This window comes from Lissotriton vulgaris, chromosome 4_1 (assembly GCF_964263255.1).
Source record: "Lissotriton vulgaris chromosome 4_1, aLisVul1.2, whole genome shotgun sequence".
In the NCBI taxonomy this organism is placed as follows: Eukaryota; Metazoa; Chordata; class Amphibia; order Caudata; family Salamandridae; genus Lissotriton; species Lissotriton vulgaris.
This window is the reverse complement of record NC_141691.1, coordinates 1616101394-1616127933: the sequence shown is the minus strand read 5'-3', so window position 1 is coordinate 1616127933 and position 26540 is coordinate 1616101394. Positions and strand designations below refer to the sequence as shown.

General features: G+C 45.0%; 1 protein-coding gene across 1 annotated transcript in view; it reads right to left on the bottom strand.

Moving 5' to 3' along the window:
• Window positions 1–26540, bottom strand: part of TERF1 (telomeric repeat binding factor 1) — a 337355-nt gene that overhangs the window by 47609 nt on the left and 263206 nt on the right. Inside the window, exon 10 of the mRNA XM_086965882.1 lies at window positions 8444–8505. Within this exon, the coding sequence (XP_086822008.1) occupies window positions 8444–8505 (62 nt within the window). The remainder of the gene's footprint in view (window positions 1–8443; window positions 8506–26540) is intronic.

Here is a 26540-nt window from a genome sequence, read left to right as displayed (position 1 = left end):
AGGCTGCCTTGGGTTACAACGCCTGTAGTGAATCAGAAATGACCGTTAGAACATTTGCGGGTGACTTTCTAAAGACCCATTATATATTACAAATTACCTTACATTCAACTTCAGCAATAAGAAGGGGTTAACACAAAAATTACTTTGATACCTTGAAAAACTATGTTTGGTGGTCCCAAATGGAAGTTAGAATTTAGACGTTGGGATAGTGTAACCCCATGTTAGCCAATGGGACTACCAGCCTTCATACAGTAAATCAGCTATATTTTACAAATAAACAGATAGTCACAAGGAAGTTATCTTGCAGTTACTAGGGTCATGATTTGAATGGTGCAGTAGGTACAGTGGCACCGGGTCAAAATGTTGTGGAATGTTTTTTCTTATGTTAACGGCTGCACAGCGTTTACTGTTTACCAATACTTATCTTCTCCTGGTTGCAGATATTTAAAACATGCTTGATTAACTCTGCTTTAGTGGGTGGAACGTTTAACTAATTTTCACGTACTTTATGATATTGTTTTCTGTCACATGTTTGTTGTTGGAGCATTATGTATGGAAAACCCGAATGAAGTGATAGCAGTGCTTTTTTTATGTGAGCACGCTCCATGGTGCTTTGAAGGAATGTTTTAACCTCCTTTACCTACTGAGAGAGTTTCTGTATCACATTACAGCGCCAGACATCTGCCGCAATGTCTTGGATTGTAAACAAAGTCACGTGGCTGTTCTTAAGGTATTCCTCGAGTTTTGTGATTGTAGGAGGCTGTATAGTTTCAAGAGCGTTAAATTTACATTTGAAAAAAATACAGTTTTTTTCTTCTTTGGTGTGAATTGTCCACTTTTGGTTTTAAGCAGGTAGGTGGCAAGACAGGCTTTGTTTTCAGACTAGCCTTTACTGTGCAGATTGTATTGTTATAGCACCAAAAACATGTTATATAGTTTGCTGTATTTTCTGTTGGCCATATGAATAAGCAATGTGGTAACTGAGTGATACCCTGTAAACTGAAGCAGAAGTTATTTCTTAATAGTGAGAATTTTGCTGTTCATCTTTCCGTGGATGTAAAATGCATTCATATTTATTTCCATACTTTTAACACAAGGTAGTTTTGCTTACAAATTTATATAAAGGGTTTGAGTTCACCAAAGTAATTTGAACAGCCTCCTGTATTTTCGTTGTTCTATAATATAAAGATCATCAACTGCACATTCTTAAAATAGGCAAACAATTTGTCTTATTTAGCTTGCTTTATGCCTGTTTTTAGCTTAATAATTGCTAAAAAGGTATGGAGTTCTCCAAAGTAATTTAAACAGCCCCCAGTATGTTCGCTGTTATAGAATATAAAGAACTCCAACTGCACATTCTTAAACCAGGCAAAGTGCAGCTATCTAGCAGGCACTATGGTCCTTATTTCAAGGGTTCAGCATATGCAGTGGCACCAGGATGTAATATAACAAATGCCTTGAAAGAAATATATTAAGTGTTACCACATAAAAACATCAAAGTATTTAGCAGAATAATAAAAAATGTGTTAGTGTACTGTTTAAATAAAGAAAAATTGTAAGTCATAAGTTAACACAATGCCAATGACAAGTGCAAAAATTTACTATATGCTCATTATTGTTTAAGAGTTTATTTCCAACTTTTTTCACAATAATTTAAAAAAATTGCAATGCAAAATAAAAAACAGCCATGTGTATTTTCGTTGTTCTCTAATATAGAAAACGTCAACTGCACATTCTTAAAACAGGCAAACGCTTTGTCTAATTTAGCTCGCTTTATGCATGGTATTTTAGCTTAATAATTGCTAAAAAGGGTTTGGGTTGTCCAAAGTAATTTAAACAGCCTCCAGTATTTTTGTTGTTCTAGAATATAAAGAACATCAACTGCACATTGTTAAAACAGGCCGAGTACTGCTATCCATCAGGCACCAGGGTCATCATTTCTGTGGTGCAGCAGAATATGTTATGTTAACCACTTCGGTGCTGATGTCGGCCCCCAGCCGTCATGCATTAAGGTGCTCGTGTGCTGATGACGGCTGGGGGCCGTTATGAACCTACCCACTCGCGATTCTGCCACACAGGAGCAGAATCGCGGCCGCACCCAAAGGGTTAAAGTATTTTTAAAGGGCAAACTGCTACCCGAAGGTGTCCTGGCGCTGTCTATACGTAACCCGAAGAGATATAGATGAAGAGCCCAGAGTTATGTGCCAAAAAGCCACGTTTTTGAAGCTTTCCTGAATGCCAGTAAATCAGGACTGTATCGAAGATGAAGTGGTAGGGTATTTCATGCCTTGGCTGCACCTGCTATGAAGCTCCTACCTCCACAGCTGGCTTTTTTAGAGATGGGTACGGTCACCAATTTTGCTCCCAGAGAGCGAAGTGGTCTATTGGGGACATATCACTGAAACTGTTGATTCAAATATTCTGGCCCAGTACAATGAAGAGCTTTGTAAACTGTACAGAGTGATTTGAACTGCACCCATTTCTTAACAGGCAGCCTTCTGATATCTCTAGAGACCGAAGCATATTTAGCTGTCCCTGTGAGCAGTCTGGTGGCTGAATTCTGTAAAAGTTGGAGTCTATGCAGTAATCATTGCTGAATGTTTAGGTAAAGGCTGTTGCAGTAGTCCAACCGCGACATAGTTAGTGCCGTCACTACTGTACGTTGGTTTTCCTTAGGTAGAAACTGCAAGATTTTCTTGCATGTTCTAAGAGCAAATGTAGTCGCCGAGACAACTGCATTGACCTGGTCCGCAAAGTTGAGTTTGTCATCAATCAGGACACCCAAGTTCTTTACTTTCCCGGTGGGGATCGGAAGCACCCCCAGCGAATCTGGCCACCAACTTGGGGTCCAGAGCTCGGGGTCATTGCCAAACAGAATGACTTCTGTCTTACCAGAATTGAGTTTTAAGCAATTTTGGGTCATCCATTTGCCCACTGCTTCCATACAGTCATGAAATCGTTTTGCAGTCCCTGTCTCTTGCCCAGACAGCAGGGACACCACAATCTAAGTGTCGTCTGCATACGATGTCAGAGCAAATCCGAAGGATTTGATCAGGGGGGCCAGCAAGGACATGTAGACATTAAAAAGCCTGAGGCTAAGTGAGGACCCCTGCGGAACTACGCAGGGCAGAGAGAAGGGTTTGGAAATGAATGCGTTGAGCGAAACTGTTTGTACTCTCTCAGAGAAGAAGGACTTCAGGAGATCCCAAGCTTTACCTTGGATTCCACAATCCCACAAACGGTCCAGCAGCACGTCATGATGGACCATGTCAAAAGCCGCAGACAGGTCCAACATAATCATTGCAGCTTTACCACCACGGTCGAGCGCGGCCCTAATTTCCTCTGTAGATTTTAAGAGAGCGAACTTAGTACTGTGTCCCTCTCTGAACCCATATTGCGTTGGATCCAATATTTGTGCCTCTCGTAAGAATGTACTTAGTTGTGCATTCATGCCTTTCTCTATCAATTTAGCTGGCAGGGGGATGCACGAGATCGGCCGAAAGTTATTGGGATGCAGTGGCATTGGAACTTATAACAAATGCCTTGAAAAAAGATATAGTATTTGTTCCAACATACAAACCTCAAAGTATAGAGCAGAATATTTGAAAATGTCACAGTCTACTGTGTAAATAAAGACAAATTGTGAACCATAAGTAACACAAGGCCAGTGACAATGCAAGTGCAAATATTGACTCTATGCTCATTATCGTTTCAGAGTTTATGTTCATATTTAAGTTTTTTCGCAATATTAAAAAAATGCACATTGCAAAATAAAAGAAAAAACTTAGTAAGCAAAATCAGCAATTACAAAAAAAACGTGCCAGTCTCAAAAAACAATTTCACTTTCAGTGTGTTTCCTTCACTTATATTGCACAACTGCTTAAATGGTCATTTGAAAAATGTAAAGTTAATTTTCATTTGTTTATCTTACCAATAAACAATAACCAAACAACATCTTTTCATCTAGTTTTCATAATCTTACTTTTTGGGAATTGCAAAAACAGCACTTACGCTGTACTTTTCATCCATCTTTTACCTATTCTCCCCATAGCTGCACCACTTTTAAGCCTACTTTTTTAAATGTTTGTCCTCCATCATTTACCTAATCTCCCCACTTTATAATACCACTCGTAACAGCACAATAAATTGCCTTTTTGTACATAAACAAGTCATTACCCTTTAATAGACTTTCTGTATCTTATATTGTATAACTATGCAGCAAGCTAGAATGTGCAACAAAAATCAGCTTATTATTCATCACATAGGCCAAACCCAATGCATTTACTAATACTTGTTAATGTTTAGCACCCTGCCTTTGGGGTGACTTGTAAATATTAAACCTTGGCAAAAAAATCTATTGTGCCACATTCGGTTGTCAGTTTAAAAAGTGCCCGACCAGACTTCCATGACAGACCTAAAGCCATGTTTTCACTTTCACTGCAGTAGTGGCAAAATTAAGTAATGAGGTACACTAATGATATTTACCTTACCAGCCCTGGGTACACTCTGTACCATACACAAGGAACTGGTTGATAATTTAAATATGCCAATCTGGTATTAAACAACTGCACATATATTTTGAGGGGTCAGAGCACATGCACTGGGGGCTAGTTAGCAGGGCCTTGTGTACTTCAGAGTTGAAAACCCAGCATCAACGATGCAAAAAGTGGGTATTGGTGATCCTGCAAAATATGGATGGGTGATTACTCATCACGAACACCCTCATCAGCAATTTGTTTTCAGTTGCACAACTGTTTTCCCTCACCCCCTTCTTTTTCCTTTTCTCCAGGTGTGATTATGTTATATTTCAGGGGAAGCTTTTTTGAGGTACTTTTCTGACCGAGTGCTGTCCCACTAGAATAAACAACATCCCGACACTGTTTATTTAGGACTCATAGTAGGGTACTCAATACAGTGGTCCTGAAGAATCACCTCGGATCCATTTGGACCATCAGGGCGTGAAACAGGTTGACCTGATCCAGCATCAACCACATTGCGTTTATGCTCCACTCACAAGACAGTCGTGCTTGGTAGCCCCGCACCAACAGCTACGTTTTTATTGTCCTGATTTTAATCAACCCAAGGGACCCCAAATAAACTCACTATAGGGTACCCTTCAGGTAATTTTAAACTCACACTTTCACTCCGTGGCTCCCCACACCCACCATCACGGATTCTGCTTTGAAATGATCTCCGCCAAAGAGCCCTCTTGCGGGGCACGTGGGGCATTGCAGCGCCTGCCCCACTAGGAGCAAAAAGCCTGATGATGAGCATGCACCTACATGGGTGTGTGAGGGCATCACTTCCTAATTAGGAAGATCACCTCCACATCATCCCCTATCTAACCATCTTCGTACTAGCAATCCTTTTTTCTTCTCTTCTTGATACGAACAAGTACCCCACCAATGTTATTAGACTCACTGACCCCCTTTAGGAGAATGGGTATTGGACCTTTATAGTGCTCCTAGTCCACCTCAGCGGAACTCCGACCACCTGACACCACCCAGGTTAATCTTCTTGCCGGACACGGTTTTAACTGTCCTTGTTTTTAACATATTTGGCACTGATTCTTTCTTTAAACATTATTTTGCGCGATCACGCTCAACTTATTGTGCTGTCATTGGCCACTCTGCCACTATTTAGCATCACTGCTCTGTCGTAGGGGCTCTCAATGGCTTTCTTACCTGCCTCCATTCTGCTCCCGGTCCACCGCGGCTTGTGCCGTTTGTTGCAGAGGTACTTTTGGGCATTCCAGGCTCTTCACTTCCAGTTTTACCAGCACTGGGAGACGGTTGGCGGTCTAGCTGCCACACCCTCCCCTCAGCTATTTAAAGACAGCTAGGGGCGCAGACACGCAGCAGCGCTCCAAAGGCAAGCCAGTCTGCCCCCGTCCACGCCAGACCGCCTCCAGCCACCAGGACCCCTGCTATTTTGACCATAGAGTAATAGACGAGGAATTTTATCTTATTAGGTCTATCATACACTACTCAAGCGCAGAGTTAAGATCTTTAAACAAACCCCCCCACATTGTAGAATCCACGTACATACCATGTAATGCGGAGTCCCCTGTCCCTTCAGGGATGACATCATCTGCGACATTTCTCTCCAGCTACCTAGGGGAAGGGGTCCCAGTTGCCCCTCCTAAACTACTGAAGACTATATATCTTAATGCTCAGTCAATCCCCAAACATGCTCTGGAACTATGGACTCGTTAGGACCAGGAGAAACCAGATGTCTGTTTCATAACTGAAACGTGGTATCATGATCAGGCATCTCCTGATATTGCGACTGCCTTTCCATCACCATATAAGCTCACTAGGTTGGTTAGAGCAACCACCGTCAGAAGGGGGAGGGGGGGGGGACCAGCAGAAGCTACTACTGGCAAATTAGAAGTAACTGCTGTAGACTCCTGGAACTCAGACAAAGCAGACATTTTAATCTTTAAAATTACGATGCAGTCATCCAAATATGGACAGGAGCCTTAGTGTAGAGACCCCAGGACACAAAGACAATTTTGTAAACTGGTTAGTTTAGCTTATCGCGCCTAATGTTCTTGGCTCAAACAATTTCATTCTCTTTGGCGATTTTAACTATCATGCCGATGTATCACCGAACCCAGACACGGACCAATTGATAACATCATTGCAGACATTAGGGATGGAGCAACTGGTAGTTGACCCGACCCATCAGGCAGGTCACACTCTGGACCTCCCGTTTACAAATTCTATTAAGTTTGTAGTTGGACAGTCCCTACAGCTTCTTTGGTCGGACCATTATTTAATAAACTTCAGTTTCCTCATTGATGATCCGATAGTCAGCCGATATAAAAAATAGTGCTGTCATCAGACCTTGGCGAAAAGTCACCCCTGCATCCTTCTCTATCCATTTCAATATCAAAGCCCTACTGTACACAGATAATATAGAAGAAGCAACTACGGCTTCCGAACAGGCTATAACTTCGACCCTGAATACAGTGGCGCCCATATCAAGGGTTAAGACTAAAAGCAAACCCTCTCCCTGGTTTACAGCAGTACTAAAAGCCAAGAAATTGTCCATTAGGGCGGCTGAACGTCTCTGGAGGAAAACTAAAACTGCTCTTGATCGAATTAAATATAAAGAAAGCTACCGCTCATATTTAAACAATATCAAACAGGCCAAAACGCTGTATTTAACAGGGAGGATTGATAATGCTGCTAATTCCAGCAAAGAGCTATACAAAATGTTGAAAGAGTTTACAACTCCTGAAGCAAATCAACCCTCCGTTGTCCCCACACAAGACTGGGTCGACAAAATATCTTTCTTCTTCGATGACAAAGTAAAAGCGATCTATAGATCCTTTCCTCAAGATAATAACATTCTTATGAATCCCGCTATGAAGAGCCATTCATCGGTACCCCTGTTTACTATTTTTAAACCTGTAACTTGTGAACAGGTATTAGAAGTCATTGTCAAGATTGAATCTGGTTCTCCTGCTGATCCCTCTTCCCCCGCGTATCTTTAGGCAATTAGCACCTCGGTTGACAACGAGATTAACAGAGATCTTTAACATGCCTCTGGATCAAGCGGTTGTACCAGGAAGCTAGAAGATAGCGCAAGTCAGATCCATTCTAAAGAAGTCTACTCTAGATGACATTGAACCAGGCAACTATCGCCCCATTTCGCTGATGCCATATTTCAGGGAAGCTCTTGAAGCCCTGGTAAACAAACAACTTACCAGTCATCTAGAAAGCCATAGGCAACTCGATTCTTCTCAATCAGGATTTTGAGCGGCGAATAGCACCGAAACGGCAATAGTCGAAATGGTTGATAATATCAGGTTGGCCATGGATAAAAAAGAATCAGTCATGCTGGTTCTTTTAGACCTGTCGGCCGCTTTTGACACCATCTCCCATCACATTTTGTAACAGCAGCTCTGGAAGATGGGAGTTCGAGGGAAGGCCTTGGACTGGTTTAAAAATGATTTAAAGGACCGCTACCACTGTGAATCTAGGTTCGCTGGCTGCATGCAGTAGACCAGTTTGCATTGGAGTTTCGCAGGGGTCTATTTTGAGCCCTATTCTCTTTAACCTTTATGTCACTTCAAGGCAAGTATGTGGCCTTGAAAGAAAAGTTATGCACAAAGCCCGTTCATTCTACATGCGTCTCGGTTTTGAGACCTTTTAAGGGACAAAAGGAATTGAAAATACAAAGATGCACAGATTTTTAAGCTGTTCAAGTCCAACAGACACTTTCAGTTGACAGTGGTACACTTTGAAAGAGATATGGCCATTTAAAGCCTACGATGTGTAATACCCATGTTTTAATTTCAGTTATTTCAGTTATATTGAAATGTGGGGGTTTGAACATTACAATAGTAAGCAAAGAAATTCAATGCAAAATAAGTATAGTGGTATATTATTTTACATACACTGTACATTTCTTGTTTTCTTGAAAAATCACATACCTGTCTCCTTCTGTGTTCACGAGGAGATGACTCTTTCTTTAACTCACGGCAGCTTTTTCTACCTAAATTAAAACAAAGTTGTGAAACATGATAAGGATGGTATAAACTGTGATATGTATACATTTGCTTAGGGATAAACTACCGCTGTATAATTCAAAAAGTATCCCCTTACATACTGCATTGGATAGATAAAAGGGACAACAGCTGTTCAGAATATGAAAGATTTGCATATATTGTTTTAATTAAGAGTAGTACAGGTGCCATATCACAGAAGTGCCCCAGGGGCGCAAAAGGAGTTTCTACCCACTTTAGTGCCCCTGGGGCACTTTGGTGTTACAGAAGGGGCAGTAGATGCTTGTGCGTCCCCTTCTGTAATACAGATAGTGCTGGTGCACATTATGCCAGCGATATCATCAGAGGGCGTTCCCTCATTTGCAAGAAGCCCAATGCAAATGAGGTAATCCCTCTGCCTCTGTGCCCACACCGTATTACAGATGAGTGAGCAGAGGCAAAGAAGCTGCCAGGAGGCAAACTGGCAGTGCGCCATCTAAGAGGCGGCACACTGTCAGTGTGCCCCCTGATGGTAGCCCCCTGAAGGGTGGAAGGGAGTACCATGCACCACCCAGACATCTCCTTGCAGGCGGGTGCAGTCACTCACAGCATCCCCCTGCAAGGGGATCTCTAATCCCCCTTAAAAGTACAGGCAGGTTTGCTACCTGCACTGTGAAAACATTGAGCCACTTCAGGCAGCTTCTTCGTATTTCACATGAATGCGTTTCCCCCAGGACAGCGCAAGTTCGTGGCTGCCGGGGGGGCAGAGGATTCATCCCAATACGGCGCATTTTCCTTGTTTGCGCCAGGCACACCTTTTAAAAGGTGTGCACGTCGCAAACAATGGCCCCTAATGTTTCTTTTCCACATTCTGGAGGTCTTCTAAATGCAGATTAATCCTAATTCTTTTATTACAGAAAGACTCTCTCAGTGGTTTAATGAATCCCAAGGGATGAGTTTTGAATACAAAGGTTACAAGTGTGTATTCCTGAAGGGCCAACTCAACCCTTCTGGCTGCCTGTTGGGGATGGCCGCAGGTACTCACTCTCTCATTATCAACAAATGGAGTCGGAAAAGAAAATGCTACTATAATTGACAAGTAGAACGTTGTATACCCAGTACTAGGGTGCGGCACGTGTCAAAGGTGAGAAGACCTCCTTCACCCTGCACAACCTCACTAGTTACCCAGTCGTATATGACTTTGTTCAATGTCGGAGTTGCTGGTGGAAGGCGCAATTGCTATATAAATAACATTAGCCAACTCCTTTAACCCATCTCTCTCATTCCTAGGCTGTGGGTAGATTCTAGACTATTTATTTATTTATTTTGGGTAGATTCTAGACCACAGAGTAAAGAGGGAGGAGATGAAAGCAGCTCTTGCCAACTTAGGCAACGACAAACAGGTTTCATACAGCATAGAGCCTATGTATGTATGCCCACGTAGCCACTATCATTATCCAACAGGAAAACATCTGGAGAATGTCACTTAAGGTACCTATCACTGTGAGAGGGTGTACAGGCACTAAATGGAGGACATGTGGAGTATAGCAATAAGAAAGTGATCCCCTCAGCCTCATTGACTCCAAATCCCAATTTGATGGTCTCCAAAAGCAACAACACTATATTACATGGAAGAGGTGACAGCAAAAATCCCCCCCCAAAAACTCTTTCCATGTTAGTCAACTGAAGACGTGATAGCTCATGCAAATATCTCAGGCAAGTTTATCCACAACACATACCCTAGGGATTGGGGGTCTGGAAACAGGCTTGAACATTGGATATATTTAGGTCCGGCCTAAGCCACGATCGTCTCATTTTATTTAAGATATATTTTGTATGCACTTACTTATAGCACCTTTCCACCATCCCTCTTCAATCATTGGTCTGTTGTGTCTTTTAGGTTTAGCTTCCACCCGCCACACCATAAAGCCAAGAGTAATGGATCAGCCTACTCAAAAAACCTGCTCTCTTCAATGTCAATGTGAGTGGTAGCATTTTACCCTTGTACTTGTGCACATCTGCTTAAGAAGTAGTCCACTTCAGTGACAGGGCTAGTAGGTCAATCGAAGGTTTAATTTATTCATTCATTTTATATTTCCTTTATTTTAGAGATGGGTTGTTTGATCCTGTTTTTTTTTTTTCATCAAACCTAAGCACAGCACCTTTAGGCAATGGAACGTCTCCATTTTATAAAATAATAAACTTGTATTCTGTTTCCAAAGCAAAAACAGCAGCAACACCAGCAAATCATTCAGGCATTACTTCTGAGTCATACAGAATAAGGAGAAAACTCCTCAGTTTCAATAATACCAATATAGAGTCGAAAAGAACTCCGCACTAATCTCACCCTGTAAGGCAAACATTTTATATGGTCCATATGTTTTATGTTTTATAATATTTCTGCGGGCACCCCCACACTCTGTGGACTGTTTTCTCTACCAACTCACAAGTATCCACATCCATACCCCCCATTGTCATGACGCCATTGTGGGAGGAGTAGGGGTTACTACTCCTCCAATGCCTAGCAATATTGCGTTCGGCTAACATAAAACCGATGCCCGCCACGGTCTTGGTATTATTATTACCATCCCATTGATCCATGACCTCGAGAATCACAGCCTTGAGGCCTACTGTCACCTGATGGCCCTCTAGACCACTATCTCTTTATAAATCAGCTGCCAATTAACCACTATGCATGGGCAGTTCCAGAAATGTGCCGCCAGGGTCACCGTAACGTGGACAGGGAGTTGGTATGCCTCACTTTTACACTTATAATGTTGGTAAACATAGAAACTTGATGGACACTTTCAACTGTAGATTCCTCGTCTTTAAAATGGATGTCACAGTAATAACTCCCAAAGATGGAGGATCCGATGAGAGGACTAAGAATATAAAGTTTCAGAAGACTGAAGGAGCAAAATGTCCATCCAGTCAGACCAGACTGTCAAGCCAGAAGTGTTTTGTGAATGTGTATCTGATGCACGACACAGCCTAGCACATAACTACAGCCAGCATCCTCGTCACCAATGCATTGTAGCAGCCTTAGTGGAATGGGTCTTCAGGGGGTTGTTTCTTGAACAGCACGTAGCAGATCTTGATGTATGGAACTATCCAGCCAGAGTCCTTTTCTGCACCTCCTCCTTTGCTCCAGAGACCCTCAAGTAACTTATCATCTACACAATGGTCTTTTGTGCAGTCAATGTAGCAAACACTGTCAGATTGATCGATTAGCTGATGTTAAAAGTAGTCATAAATTTGGGAAAAGTTACACTGAAAGCACCTGCAGTTCAGTTATACTGTACGCACAGGTGATGAACATCAGGAAAACTGCTGTGTTGATCAGTCACAGGGAGCAGCTGTGCATCAGCCCAATATGTGTGTGCATAAGAAATGTAAACACTAAGTTTAAATCCCATTGCGGCATGTCAAACTGCTTCAGAGTAAACATATAAATGAAAATTTCAAAAAGCTCATCATAACTGGTGATGTAAATAGAGAAGGATCAATAGATAGATAAAAAAGGCTTGAAATATAACCCTTACCTCTGGCCAGTGAAAGCCCTTGCTGGGCAAATAATAACAAATCTGAAGGGTTAGCTTGCAAAGGGTCAATATGAAGAGCGGCACACCAGGCAACACAGTTCTCCCAGCCCTCAGCACAGACTGACTTTGTTAAAGGATGTCGGGTGTTGTATATTTGTACTTCCTTCAATATGGCTACTTGGTGTCAGTAGCCCTTTCTTTGTGTTTCTACCTTCCCAACCTCCCATAGTATCGAAGAGTGTTCTATCTGGTATGTGAAGATTTCAGCCTTGACAGTTGATGGTCTGGTCAGCTGTGAGGTTTACTGCTCTACTGTGTATCTTATTAAATCTATCTTAATAACTGAAGACGGGTCCTGCTACCTACTTAAACTACTTACAACATTTTGGCGACATTTTGCGCAGACCAGACCAGAGAATAAGACCAAGAAGAACAGCACAGCACGAGCAAGACCTTTACAACCAAGAACCCACCAAATTGCGGTCAGAAACAAAGTAATGAAACCAGAAACGCGAGAATCACGAGAAATTTGCCACAAGTAAGAACGAAGCAGAAACTAGACGCATGTAACAGACAATCCCAAACAAGACATCGTGCCACTGCAGCAAGAACCTTGAGGTAAAGCAACTGTCATCTCAAAGAAAAAAAAACCTCCAATAAGAAAAGAAACAGGTAACTCTAAGAAACCTACCAGAAGAATTCCTCATTTGTTGCTAGTAACATAAACAAAGCAAGTGTTTAACTGTTATGTTGGTCCTTTCTCACTTTTCTTCACCCTGCCCTGCGCGTGCCCTTTCCAGCGCGTGATAGGTCAGCCTCAGCTGGAATGTTGACAGCTGAGGGCTGTTGTGACAGTTGGCAATGAACGGGCGAACTGCATGCTGAGCAGACGTGCCCTTGGTGTGCTGTTGTGGCTGAATAAAGTCATTGACGACCAGTTGTGTATGCGGAGTCGTCTTTACAAAATTGGCGACGAGGTGACAGCACCCCAGCGAACCTACGATAAGCCAGTTGAAAATAAAATGAAATAAGACATTTTTGCGAGAAAAAAACTGAAAAAAAAACTGTACCGGAAGAGAAAAAGACAAATTGAAGGAAAAAAAGGTACTGTTTAAAGACTTATCGAAACCATATGAAGTAACTTTAAAAAAAAAATTTTGAGAGAAAAAACAGAGTTTAAAGAAATGAAATCTTGGACCACTTAAACGTGCGCATTTTGTGGTTGAATACTTGGTGATAAGGAATTTAACTTAAAGTATACTTGATCAGCGGTGGCATTTGCGCTGTATCGCTGGAGGAGGTCGTATCAAGCATTTCACTGTGCTGAAGGCTCTGGGCGAGACGACTGGTGGCAAGGGTCAGGCGTGGAGGAAACACTCTTTGAGGCGTCTGCAGTGTGAGAGGGGAGAGTGCGCTGGGAGAAATACCTCACTTCTGACAGCTTCGTGTGAAGATTATTCTGAGGAGAAACGTTAGACACTTCAGCGCACGTGACGTCATCGCGCTAAGGCGCCATCTTGGGAGAACAAAAGACGTAACCTGCACGCATAATCTAACGTGAATAATGAGCTAAGCAACGTTTAAAAAAGAAGCAGCATTTGGCATTGTATCCTTTAATGTGAAATATATAAAGGAAAATAATCTTCAAATAATAAGGTAAAGGAAAAAAAAAAAAGAGCATGGCAAACAGCAATCTGTATAACCTTCAGCCGCCAGAACCATTTTTGAAGGGGGAAGGTACGCCCACAATAAAATGGGAGGAATGGAAAGAACATTTTTGCAACTACATTAGTAGTTTTGACAAGGATGATGAGGCATTAAAACCTGAAGATAAAAAAAAAATTGTTACACAGTTTAGGGGCAGGAGGATTAAAAGTATACAATAACATTGCTAAGAAGGTCCATGAAGGGGCTGACAGGAACGTTTTTGAGGATGTTATAGAGGATTTAGATGCATATTATAAGCCAGTGGTTTGTGTTGCTGTACACAGGTACAAATTTTACAGGAGGAAGCAGAGTAAAGAAGAAAGCATAGATGAGTATGTGGCAGCATTGAAAAATATCGCAATCACATGTAAGTTCGGGGGTTTACACGATGATCTGAGTAGGGACCAAATAGTGATGTGTACTGCAAATCAGAATATACAAGATGCCTTGTGGGCCAAAGGCGAAAAACCCTTACAACAAGTTATAGAAATAGTTAAAAAAGCGGAACTCACAGGAAGATGTGCAAAGGAAGTGATCAGTGAGAACAAACAGAACAGAAGAGAAACAGAAGAGACCAGTGTAGTGGCTAGAGTAAGTGCTACAAGGAAAAAATCTAGCAACTTTAAAAGTAAGGAGATTGACAGTACAAGAAAATACAGTAAGGAAAGAACTCAAGGTGAGCTAAAATGTTATCGCTGTAACAGTAACAGGCATTTAGCAAATGACTGGAACTGTCCAGCGAGGAGCACTAAGTGTAGCAAATGCGGACTGGTAGGACACTTCCAGAAAGCATGTAAAAGAAGTGGTAAGATGAAAGTTAAGTATGTGCAGGAAGAAGAGGAGGACGAATAAGACTCATCAGACGAGTCAGAGTATAACTTTTGTGTATTAAACGTAAATGAAATAACTGGAAAAAGAGAAGACAGGGTAGGTCAAAAGAAGAAACCTGTTTGTGAAATAGTAATAGGAGGTGTGGAACTAAAAATAATCGCTGACTCAGGGTCACCCTACACCATAGTCAACCAGAAGGTGTGGAATGAGAAGTTTAAAAAGGTTCTGGGTAAAAAGTTGGAGGAACCAGACATTACACTAAAAACTTTTACTGGGGAAAAAATTGGACTTCTGGGGTACAGAGAGTTACCTTTCTTATTCAAGGAGAGAGAAATGCACAGTAAACTGTATGTGGCAGAAAGGGGTCCATCAGTACTAGGATGGAGAGACCAGGGCAAGCTAGGCATAACCCTAGACCCCAACCGCTCTGAGCCGGTTCTTGTTGTACAACAAGAAATAACACGTGACAAGAACATAATAGAAAAATATCCTGGTGTATTTAGTGGACAAATTGGTAAGCTAAAGGGATTCCAACATAGAATCAAACTAAAGGAGAACGCAATTCCCTGCTTACACAAGGTACGACACATACCAATAACACTTAAGGATGAAGTTCAAAATGAAATCAACAAATTACTAGAAGCTGACATTATTGAGCCAACTGAATCAGCAGAGTGGGTCGCACCCTTAGTTGTCGCAAAAAGACCGAATGGCAGACTGAGATTGTGCATGGATCTTCGCGTTCTTAATAAAAACATCTTAATTGATCAATACCCATTACCAAGGATAGGGGAGATGTTGTCACTCACTAAGGGTATGTGTGTGTTTTCTACCATTGATCTAGCAGCCGCATACCACAAGGTACAATTGCATCCTGAAAGTAGACATCTCACCACCTTTATATCACCCTTTGGATGTTTCAGATTTAAAAGAGTCCCTTTTGGCATAGCATCAGCTGCAGCCTTGTTTCAAAGGCTTATGCAAGAAATATTTAAAGGCGTCAAGAACATTCTCGTCTTCCAAGATGGCATTTTGGTAATGGGAAAAAATCAGGAAGATCATGATAACAGACTCCACCAAGTACTCAAAAAATTAGAAAAGTGCGGCATGACCGCGGAGTACAAGAAGTGCAAATTCAACAGAAGTAGCGTAAACTATTTGGGACATGAAATTACACATGAAGGAATTAAGCCAAAGAAGGAACTAATCAAGGCAATAACTGACGCACCAATGCCAACTAACAAAGATGAGATAAGAGCATTCTTGGGACTCGTTGAATACTATTCCAAGTTCGTAAACGATTTCTCAACCAAAACCTACCAAATTAGGTCACTACTAAAAAACAAGAACAAATTTGAATGGACAACAGAATGCGAGGAATGTTTCAAGCAGTTAAAAAAAGAAATATGCGCAGCACCACAACTGCAAGGATTTGACAGAGATTTGGAGTGCATCATCACCACAGTCGCAAGTGCAAGAGGAATTGGTGCAGTACTTACCCAAATGGAGATGACAGGAAAGGAAGTGACCATCGCATTCGCCTCACGTTCTTTGACGGAAACAGAAGAGAGGTACTCAGTCATAGAGCGTGAGGCGCTAGCCTGTGTGTGGGGTATGGAGCACTTCCGTCAGTACATTTGGGGCAAGAAAATCATACTACGTTGTGACCATAAACCTCTAACCAAAGTGTTAACTGTAAAAGGGTTGTACACAGCGTCACCCAGACTAGCTCGCCTTTCTATACGGCTTTTAGATTATAACTGAGGTACAGTACTTGCCAGGTACAAAAAATGTGGTGGCAGACTTTTTGAGCAGGCTACCGTTGAAAAACAAAGAAAGAGTTGAGCAGGAAGAAGAGTTGTGCATGGCAAGTGTATGTGAGGAATTTCCTACCATCAGTAAAGAGGAGTGGATTCTGAGTAGCCAAGAAGACAAAACTCTAAGGAAAGTACATGAACACATTATCAAGGGATGGCCAAAGAAGAAATGTTTGGAGGAGGAATTAAGAGCATTTTGGGAACTGAGAAACGAACTTACAACAGAAGACAAACTCATTTTCAGACAGGGGAAAATGATTCCACCAGAAAGCCTAAGGAAAAGAGTAATGGACATATGTCATGAAGGGCATTTAGGAGTAAACAAAACAAAACAGAGGATTAAAAGTTGGTATTGGTGGCCTTGGTGTGACATGGAGATAGAGAGAATGGTAAGACACTGTGTGACTTGCGAAAATGCTGACAAAACCCAGTCTACACTCAGACCAATGCTAAAACCTATACCGTGCCCCAACATGCCTTGGGAAAAGATTGGTGTGGACATAACTGGTCCCATAAAATGGCAAGGTGAACAGATGTATATAATTGTTATGGTGGACCATCTATCCAAATGGCCTGAAATTAAAGTATGCAAAAAAGTGGACACGAGTGACATAATAACATTCATGGATGACGTGTTCACCAGGGAAGGTATACCAAAAACCATCATTAGTGACAATGGCAGCCAATTTACCTCGGAGGCTTTCAAAAAGTTCATAGACAGGAATGGCATCAAACACAAAACAACATCAACATATCACCCTGCTGGAAATGGTGCCGTGGAAAGGTTCAATCGAGTAATAAAAGGAACCATCCAACTTGTCAACAAAAGTGGAAAATGTTGGAGAAAAGAAGTGAAAGAGATGATATGGGGGTACAGGATTACTCCAGGCGAAAAAACTTTAGCAAGTCCATTTGAAGTTATGAGAGGTAGAACACCCATGTCAAAAGACAATATTGGATGGCTTAAACAAGCGAGATCATCTAAATGGTCAGTGGAAACCATCAGGGAAAGAATAAAGAATGCACAAACTGTTCTCAAGGAGAAGCATGACAAGAGCAAGCACTGCAAAGAAGTGTGCATAAACGTTGGAGACAAGGTGAGGATAAAAAGAAGTGGACACATAGTAAAAGGGGAAGACAGATATTCCTCACCACTAGAGGTGGTAGAAGTATTTTGTAACTCCGCATTACTCAGTGATGGGAAAGTATGGCACGCTTCAAGGATGGCAATGTGTCACAATACAGAAGATAAGGAACATAAGGGAAAGAAAAGTAGTGCCAAACTAAACGGACACCATCTGGATAGTTCAGATAAAGAGGAGAATGCAGAGGACAACAACCTTGGTGCACCTGAAGGTCGTACAAGCACCACGACTCGGATAACCCAGAAAGGAATCGAATCGGTCGGAATGGATAGGACATATAACTCCGATGACTCTGTGGAACCACAGGACAGTGCAACTACAGGAAGCACCGACTCGGAATATGAAACCAGCGATGAAGGAGAACTAGGGTGTCATGCCAACTAAAAGGGAACAAGTGACATTGTAAATGCTGAACACATATCCACACAATATAAGGGTAGTAGGCATACAGAAGACGTTGGCGAAGCTAGTGAGAACACCAGCAGTTTTGGCCGAGTTCTATTCAAACCTAACAAATATAAAGATTTTGTGTGTGACTGACAATTACGAAATGTTACTGTTGTGGGGGGGAAATTTCTGCGTTTAACCTGCTTTTGCTTTCTAGGGAAAGAGATGTGTTATGTTGGTCCTTTCTCACTTTTCTTCACCCTGCCCTGCGCGTGCCCTTTCCAGCGCGTGATAGGTCAGCCTCAGCTGGAATGTTGACAGCTGAGGGCTGTTGTGACAGTTGGCAATGAACGGGCGAACTGCATGCTGAGCAGACGTGCCCTTGGTGTGCTGTTGTGACTGAATAAAGTTATTGACGACCAGTTGTGTATGCGGAGTCGTCTTTACATTAACCTGAGAAATGGGCGAGATTGAAGTGAAATACGCTTTTCTACCAAACAAAGAAATAGCCTTAGAAGAAACCAACCGCAATTAAACCCATCTAAACAGAACGTGTAAAAACCTTACTTTAAGGACAGTCAGCTGTTCAGTGCCAAGGGACGTTTATGCTTAATCACAGGTGAGCGATCCTACTTTACATTGGCTGCTTTGCCGTTGGTGCGCAGAAAGATCCTTCTGCTAAGCGGTCATCTGTGCTCTGATGACGTCTGAGAATCTTCATGGGTTCTAGCGGAGAAGCTGCGTCTTCTGTGTCCCAGCGTCTGTGCGTTGTCTCTTTACCAGTGTCTAGTCGGAGTGGAGAGCAACGTGAAACGTCACGACGAGAGAACAACGTGAAACGTCACGACGCAAGTCAGCCATCTTGCTGTTTGGTTCCCATAATTACAGGAACAACGCAACGCTGCCGACCGCCCAACACGAAGTCCATCTCGCGTCACCCCGGTTCAACGCATAGTGCTCTGTGCTCTAGCTTATTATTTTAGACTGCAATTGGTAGACACTTTGCTAGGCAATCTCGAGGTAAGAGAAGCGCAAGCGGTATCTATAGGATGCGCTACCAGCCGTTTTAATGACAGTTTGGAATACATGTGTATTTTGGGACAGATGCAGTTTTAGAAACTGTTAATGAGAAACTGTCAATCTAGCAGTATATTGTGTTGTGTTCATTATACGTGTGTCCCTCAGGGGACACCTTACCCTGCATGCGCGTCAGTGTCCCTGCGAGGACACCGTACCAGCAGTGAGGTCACCAGCTGATAACTGTCAGAACTGACAGTTACCAGCTGATCGCCGAACTGACTGCAGCTGCGCTCCACATTGAGGAGCATGGGTGTTGGCCATTAATAAAGGAGTTAAGAACTTACATCTTGTCATTGTATTCTTAACAAAACTGGCGACGAGGGGCCAACTCGCAAGAACCCAAAGAGAAAAGAAGAATAGATGCAGACATCTGGAAAAAACTCCGCTGGCAAAAAGGATTAAAAAAAAATAATTAATGAACAAATGAAAGCGTATATACAGAAAAGCGACAAGCTGAAAATCGGAATAAAAAACTGAGGAATAAGGAGCCGAAAGAACTGTGAGTGAAATAACGCGCCGGCTGGTGTGTGTAAACGAAGGCACAGTAGATAAATGATAAGCAGTTAACAGCGACGAATATGAATGGAAAGCAGAATTAAGCCTGATATTGTGAAAGAAAAGAAGTGAGCGCTGAAATCAAATGTAAGAGAAGAAACGTTCAACTGCCAAGCAAACGGACAAGAGAAACGGCCGTATGCAGTGAACTGACAAGGAGCAGCTGAAGGGCATCGGAGCCGGCAACCACGTCATCGTGTCAACGCATAAAGTGTGTGGGACTAACGCGCTGAGGAAAAGATCCATAAGCAACAATTTGCGGAGAAAACGGACGAAAAGCAGTAAAATCAGGCACTTTGGGAATAATAAAACTTGAGCGCCTGAGGAGAAAAAGTACAGCTGCCGAGCCAACTGGCAAAACCAACGGCCGCAGCTGTGAACTGTCACCAACAGCTGAGGAGGATCGGAGCCGATGGCAACGTCATCGGGTCGTAAGAAATTGACGTGGCGGCCATTTTAGGAGTAAAAAAAAAAAACACACATCGAACTCAGCGTTCTAGTGCACCACAACTTAAACTAGGAAGTAACGCAGAGGGCAATTACTACGCGATCGAGCAGATCTCTTCAGTGACCTAAGAAGTGGCTGTGCACCTAAGCAACAACTAGAACCAGGAGAAAAACGGTAAATTCGAGATAATCTATTTACTTTGAACTTTTCAGCAACATACAGTGACTTTAAATTAGCGATGTGTAACGCTTATTAGATTTCAGTACAATCAAACTAGCTACAGAATAAGGAAGGTGACATTGGTGCAGAAGCGCATTAAATAGAAAAGCCACATTTACTCAAGACATTATAAATATAAGCGTACTACGCTCTTCTCTGGAAAAAAAAAGTGTACGTGTGCTTCTGCGCTATACTATAACCAGAGGAAAAACGGTAAATTCAAATAAAAGAAAAATAGAAAAATAATAAATACATGCAGCAAATCTGAGTGACTTAAACTTTAGCATTTAGAAAACGCACATGGGACTTTAGCAGATAAACCTATCAACAGCAAAAGTAGATCTTACAGGTGCAGTAGTGGCAATACATTAAGAAGTCATAACTTGGAGGAGCTTCGCGGGCAACCAAGATGGCCGCGTAAGCTCGGAGCTCCGCGGACCTTCCGATCCTCCGCAGATATCCTGTCTGAAATCCTGATCCACGAGGGTGGATTTCTGTTGCTGATGGTCTACTGAGGCGAGAACCGTTTTCAGATCACGAATCGGTGCATCCTACGCTGAGCTACGTCGAGTGGGACTCCGTGCCAGCTCAGTGCCATTGTCTCTCCGGACTCCGTCGCTACGCACAGCCGATCTGCGGAGTGCCTGCTTGTCGTCACCACCGGTGGGATACTGGTGGCCGTGGTGCGTTCCTGGGACGGCCTTCTACTGTTCGGCCCCGGACAAGATCTCCTGCTCACTAGGTTCTGGTTTGCCTGGCATAACCCTTTGTTCTCATCGGACCTAACATGGCGGGCAGAGGGGACCCCGATAAGACATCGAGCAAAGGCGTCCGCGGCAAAGCACAGTCGCAACAGAACAGGATTGAGCGCTATACCCAGCCGAAGACGCCACCTGTTACCGGACCCTCTGCCAAGAACCTCCCGTCCTCGGGCTCGCCAGACGGCTCTGAACCTACCCTGGGCGACATCATGGGGGCCATTACTAGCTTCCGGGCGGACATGCAGCAACAGCATGAGGTCCTTACACATAAAGTGGACACTATGGCAGTTGACCTGACTCTCATTAGAGCCGACTTGGGCAAGACTAATGATCGAGTCAAAAATCTGGATATTAAGACCTCCAGCCTGACGGCCGATGTCTCGGACCTACAAACAGAGGTCCGGAACCTGCAGAGGACCGCGGAACAATTCTCAAGGCGGCTGGAGGACTTTGAGAGTCGTGCCAGGCGACAGAACGTCCGCATTGTTGGTGTCCCGGAGGGATCGGAGGAGGCGGCGACGGACCTCCTCGTTGAAGAACTGATAAAGACCCATCTGGCACCGCCTGGCCTCAGCAACTTTTTCTCGGTGGAGCGAGCTCACCGAGTGCCGGGTGGCCCGCCGAAGTCGGGCGTGGCGCCTAGACCCATCGTGGCTCGCCTGCTCAATTTCCGAGACAGAGACGCGGTCCTGCAGGCTTCCAGACGGCATGGACCGCTTAAATACCTGAACGCCGACGTCCACTTCTATCCGGACTTTACCAGGACAGTACAGCGACAGCGCCAGAGCTACGCCGGGGTGAAACGGAGACTACGGGACTTGGGATACAAATAATCCATGATGTTCCCTGCAAAGCTCCGGATCGAACATGAGGGCCGTGCCCTCTTCTTTGACTTTGCCGAGAATGTGAGTGACTGGCTGGACACTTTGTCGCCGCGCCGAGACGCTCAGGATGAACATGAGGGAGGTGCTGCTGGTGGCCCGGACCTATGAGACTTGGCTCTGTAGTGGGAGAACCATCGCTTGATATTTCTGCCTCATGTGACCTTCGGGTATTGTTTTATTTGACCCTGTTTACTTTCCTGCCAGTACATGGAGGGTGGCGGGGGGTGTTCGCGGAGATTCCTTACTCCTCTGGGCCTCTTCTTGTAGAGTAGTTATGGGGCGACAGGCACACTGCTGGTTGGGGGGGCTTTTTAGTCAAATGCAGGGGTGCAGGGTGGGGGGTGCAACTATGCAAGTTTATTTGTTTGTTCGTTCTCTTTCTTCCTTTTTCTTGAGGCAATGGATTGTGTGTTTTATTGTTCACTTGATGTCTGAGTTGGCTGGGGTCGGGAGGGGCGGGTTGCTGGACGATGGGGGGTAGGAATTTAAAGGTGATCAGTTGGAATGTTAATGGGTTGGGTGACCGGGTTAAAAGAGGGGTGGTGATCCAACTGATAAAGAGACATATGCCCGATATTGTGCTTCTACAAGAGACGCATTTGGTAGGGAACTCCTGCAAGGCCCTCAACCGTAAAGGCTACAAAATGGTTGCCCACTCTGGGTTCTCCTCAGGTTCCCGGGGGGCGGGCATCCTGGTGCGTGCGTCCCTTCCCCTTGAAATAGACGTCACAGTGCTTGATGACAGGGGACGCTACGCCGCTGTGGCGGGAAGATGGGAGGGGCGTTCCTTGGCGTTACTTTCGGTTTATGTTCCCCCGGGCCTCCAAATCCAGCACCTTTTGGGACCTTGGTGGCGCCATCTTGTCCCTGCCTTCGGGCCTCTTGATCCTGGGGGGTGATCTCAATTCAGTCTGCTCTGGCTCCCTGGACCGCCAACCGCCGAGGGACCTCCGTGGTTCCCAAATGTGGCTGCCGGCCTTCCTTGACTCTATGGGGTTGGTGGATAGCTGGCGATTACTACATCCCGCGCTCCGCCAATTTTCCTTCCTCTCGAGTGCCCACAGGAGTCTGTCCCGTATAGATTACGTTCTTACCCTGGCGGCACATTCGCCTGCCGTGTCTGAGGCCCGTTTTCTGGCGCGGGGTATCTCTGACCACTCCCCGTTGTGGGTCTCCTTTGACTTTGGAATCGTCCTGTCTAGCCGTCCGGTGGCGGTGAACCCTTGGTATTTTCGCAATCACAAGACGCGCGCACTCCTAGCCAAGGCCACCGACCTATATTTCACTGAAAATGTTGGCTCGGCGGTCACATTGTGGGAGGCGTTCAAGACTGTGTTGCGGGGCGAGGCCCTAGCTCTCATTGCGGAGGCTAGGCGAGTTTGTGCTGCCGACCTTGCGCATATTGAAGAAGAGGTCCTGGAACTCGAGTCCCGTTTGGGGCCTGAGCCCGACCCTTCTCTTTTACACGACCTCTCCCTTAAACAATCGGAGTACCATGATCTCGCCACGAATGCTGCCCTAGTTCTGGCTAAGGAACAACAGGGCCGCATTTATGACGTTGGGGACAAGGCCGGAAAGTTGCTGGCCTGGCTGGACAGGCGTGAGATGGCTAGTCGGGTGGTGCCGGAGATCCTGGGCGAGGACGGAGTGTCGGTCACGGACCCAAGTGCCACTGCCGAGTCTTTTGTTGATTACTTCCGGGGTGTCTATACTTCTGGCTCAGACCGCTCCGAGGCAGACTCGGCCGAGTTCCTCTCGACGATTGACCTCCCTTGTCTTTCTGACGAGGAACGTGCCGACATGGATCGGGATATAACTGCGGACGAGATTGCCTTGGCGATCCATGCCTTGCGGTCGGGTAAAGCGAACGGCCCCAATGGTATACCGGTCGAGTTGTACAAGATTCGACCGGACGTGGTTTCTCCTCATCTGAGAACCATGTTCCTGCGGGCTCGAGAGGAGGGTATCCTCCCCTTGGATCAACGACTGGCCACTATTGTGGTCATTCACAAGGAAGGAAAACCGCGAGACGTTTGTAGATCCTACCGTCCTATCTCTCTCCTCAATGCGGAGCCCAAGATCCTAGCTAAATTACTTGCTAATCGGCTGATTGGAGTCATTAGTGACTTGGTGCACCCGGATCAATCGGGCTTTATTCCCCGCCGAAACACTGCTCTTAATTTGCGACGGCTGCATGGCGTCATGGCCAGAGCTCATACCCTGGAGGAACCGGCGGTGCTTGCCTCCCTTGATGCCACGATGGCCTTTGACTCCCTGGAGTGGAGCTACCTTTGGGCAGTGTTGGTAAAGCTTGTGGTTTGGACCGGGCTTCCTAGGCTGGGTGCAACTTCTTTACTCGTGCCCGATGGCTGCTGTCGCAGTCAACGGCCGCGTGTCAGCGTCCTTTGCGCTTCACCGAGGTACTAGACAGGGCTGCCCCCTGTCACCTCTCCTGTTTGCATTGGCCCTGGAGCCTCTTGCGGCCATGCTACGCTCGCACCCTGACCTGCATGGCATCACCTGGGCCCCGGGTTTTGAAGACAGGATCTCCTTATACGCGGACGACATCCTGCTTTATCTTACCTCTCCCTGTAAGTCACTTATTGTAGCATGTGACGTGCTCCGGCTGTTTGGGCGCTACTCGGGCCTGGTCATTAACTGGGCCAAGTCCTCCCTTTACATCCTGAAGGGGGACACGCCGCGCCTCCCTAGGGGGTGCAATATACAACTGGCCGGGCAAGGTTTTAAATACCTGGGAATCTACATATCGGGTAGCCCGAAGGCACGATATGATCATAACCTCCTTCCTCCTCTCCAACGACTGCGGAGAGATGTGGATAGTTGGCGCAAGCTTCCGCTTTCTCTACTGGGCCGGGCGGCATTGTTTAAAATGATGTCCCTGCCCAGGTTCCTGTATGCCTTGCAGAATACCCAGGACTTGGTCCCGGCTCGCTACTTCAGAGAGGTTGAGAGTTTACAACGTGCCCTGCTCTGGGAGGGTCGGCCTCGTGTCGCCATCCAGAAGCTCACACTACCATGGTACGACGGGGGCATCGCTTTGCCGGACGTGCGGCGGTATTACTGGTCCTCTCAACTCACTGCCATCAACCATGGCCTTTACGGTCCCGCGAATAGCCCGGGCTACGCTATGGACAGGTGGCTTCTGCGTGGAGGCAATTACTATCGCGCCCTATATTCCAGGTCCTTTGACCGGCGCCTCACGGGCCCGACAAAGGCAGCGGTTCACACATGGCGGACGATTACTAAGATACAGGGCTGGCAGGACAGACTGACGAGATTCACCCCTTTGTATGACTCTGATATCCTGGGCAAGCTCTGGCACACCAAGGGTTTTGACAAATGGGACCTTATAGGTATCTCCAGGGTGGAAGACATGGTTGCTAAAGGAGACGTCAAGACTTTCTCCTAACTGCAGGCCGAATATCACTTGGGCGGATCGGAGTTTTTCCGGTACGCCCAACTGAAACACGCGCTAAACGCCGCTAGGCCAGCGGAGGGCGAAATCCCTGAAAGCTCCCCCTTGGAGGACAGGATTTTGGACGGCCATATGCCTGATTGATTAATTTCTTGTAGGACAAAGAAATGGCACTATGTGAGAATTGACCTCATCCTGCGCTTGCGAGAACAGTGGGTAGCTGACGGCCTGGAACTGGACGACGAGGACTGGCAGAGTGCTGTGTCTTCCCCTAAGGAGGTCGCCATTTCCTCGCGTCTACGTCTAGTGCAATTTAAGATCCTTCACCGGGTGTATGTCACCGGCCCCCGGCTTGTGCACATGGGCTTCTCGCCAGACGGCCTTTGTCGTCGTGGCTGTGGAGCCCTGGCTACCTTCATGCATATTCTGTGGGAGTGCCCTGTCATTGCCCCTTACTGGGAGAGAATACATCGTGTAATGAGGGAAGTGACTGGAGTTGAGGTGGCGGCAGAGGCGCGGAGGTGCCTCCTCAACATTTGGGAGCCGAATGATTATAGCACGGCACAGACTCGCTGGGCCACACTAGGCAACATGATCGCTAAGCGAGATATAGCGCAGAAATGGGGTTCCACCGCGGCCCCCCTGGTAGTGCAATGGAAAGCCAATATGGATTGGTGTATGCTGAGAGAAAAGACGGTGTACGCTGCCAGGGGGAGGCCTCAAACGTAGAACAAGGTGTGGGGGGCCTGGAATGCCTACAGGGGAGATTTGTGCTTACCACCGGAGCCTATTCCCCGTGAGGAACGCCTGTCGCCGTGACCATTGACACCAGCTGTTTCATATTTACTGCAATTCTCCTGTTTTCCTCCCCCCCTCCCCCCCTACATCCTGCTATCCGTTCTTTTCTGGACTTCTACCTGACCTCTGATGCCTCCGACTGACTCATACACGTCTCTTTATTCCATTGCCTTTCTGTTGCGCCCTTTGGCGCTTCTTTCTTGGTTTAGTTATCTTTATAAAATAATAAAAAACAACCTGCAAAGTTCTGCTATAACCTGTTTTGCACTTTCGTCCTCCTGATACTATGCTGCCTTGCCTCCGGGATGTTAGGCTGAATAGCTGTGTGCTTTTATATAATAAAGGTTTTAAAAATTAAAAAAAAAAAAAAAGAAGTCATAACTTATAGAAGTCATTAGACCAAACCCCCCAGAATGAGTGACTTAGCTACAGGATG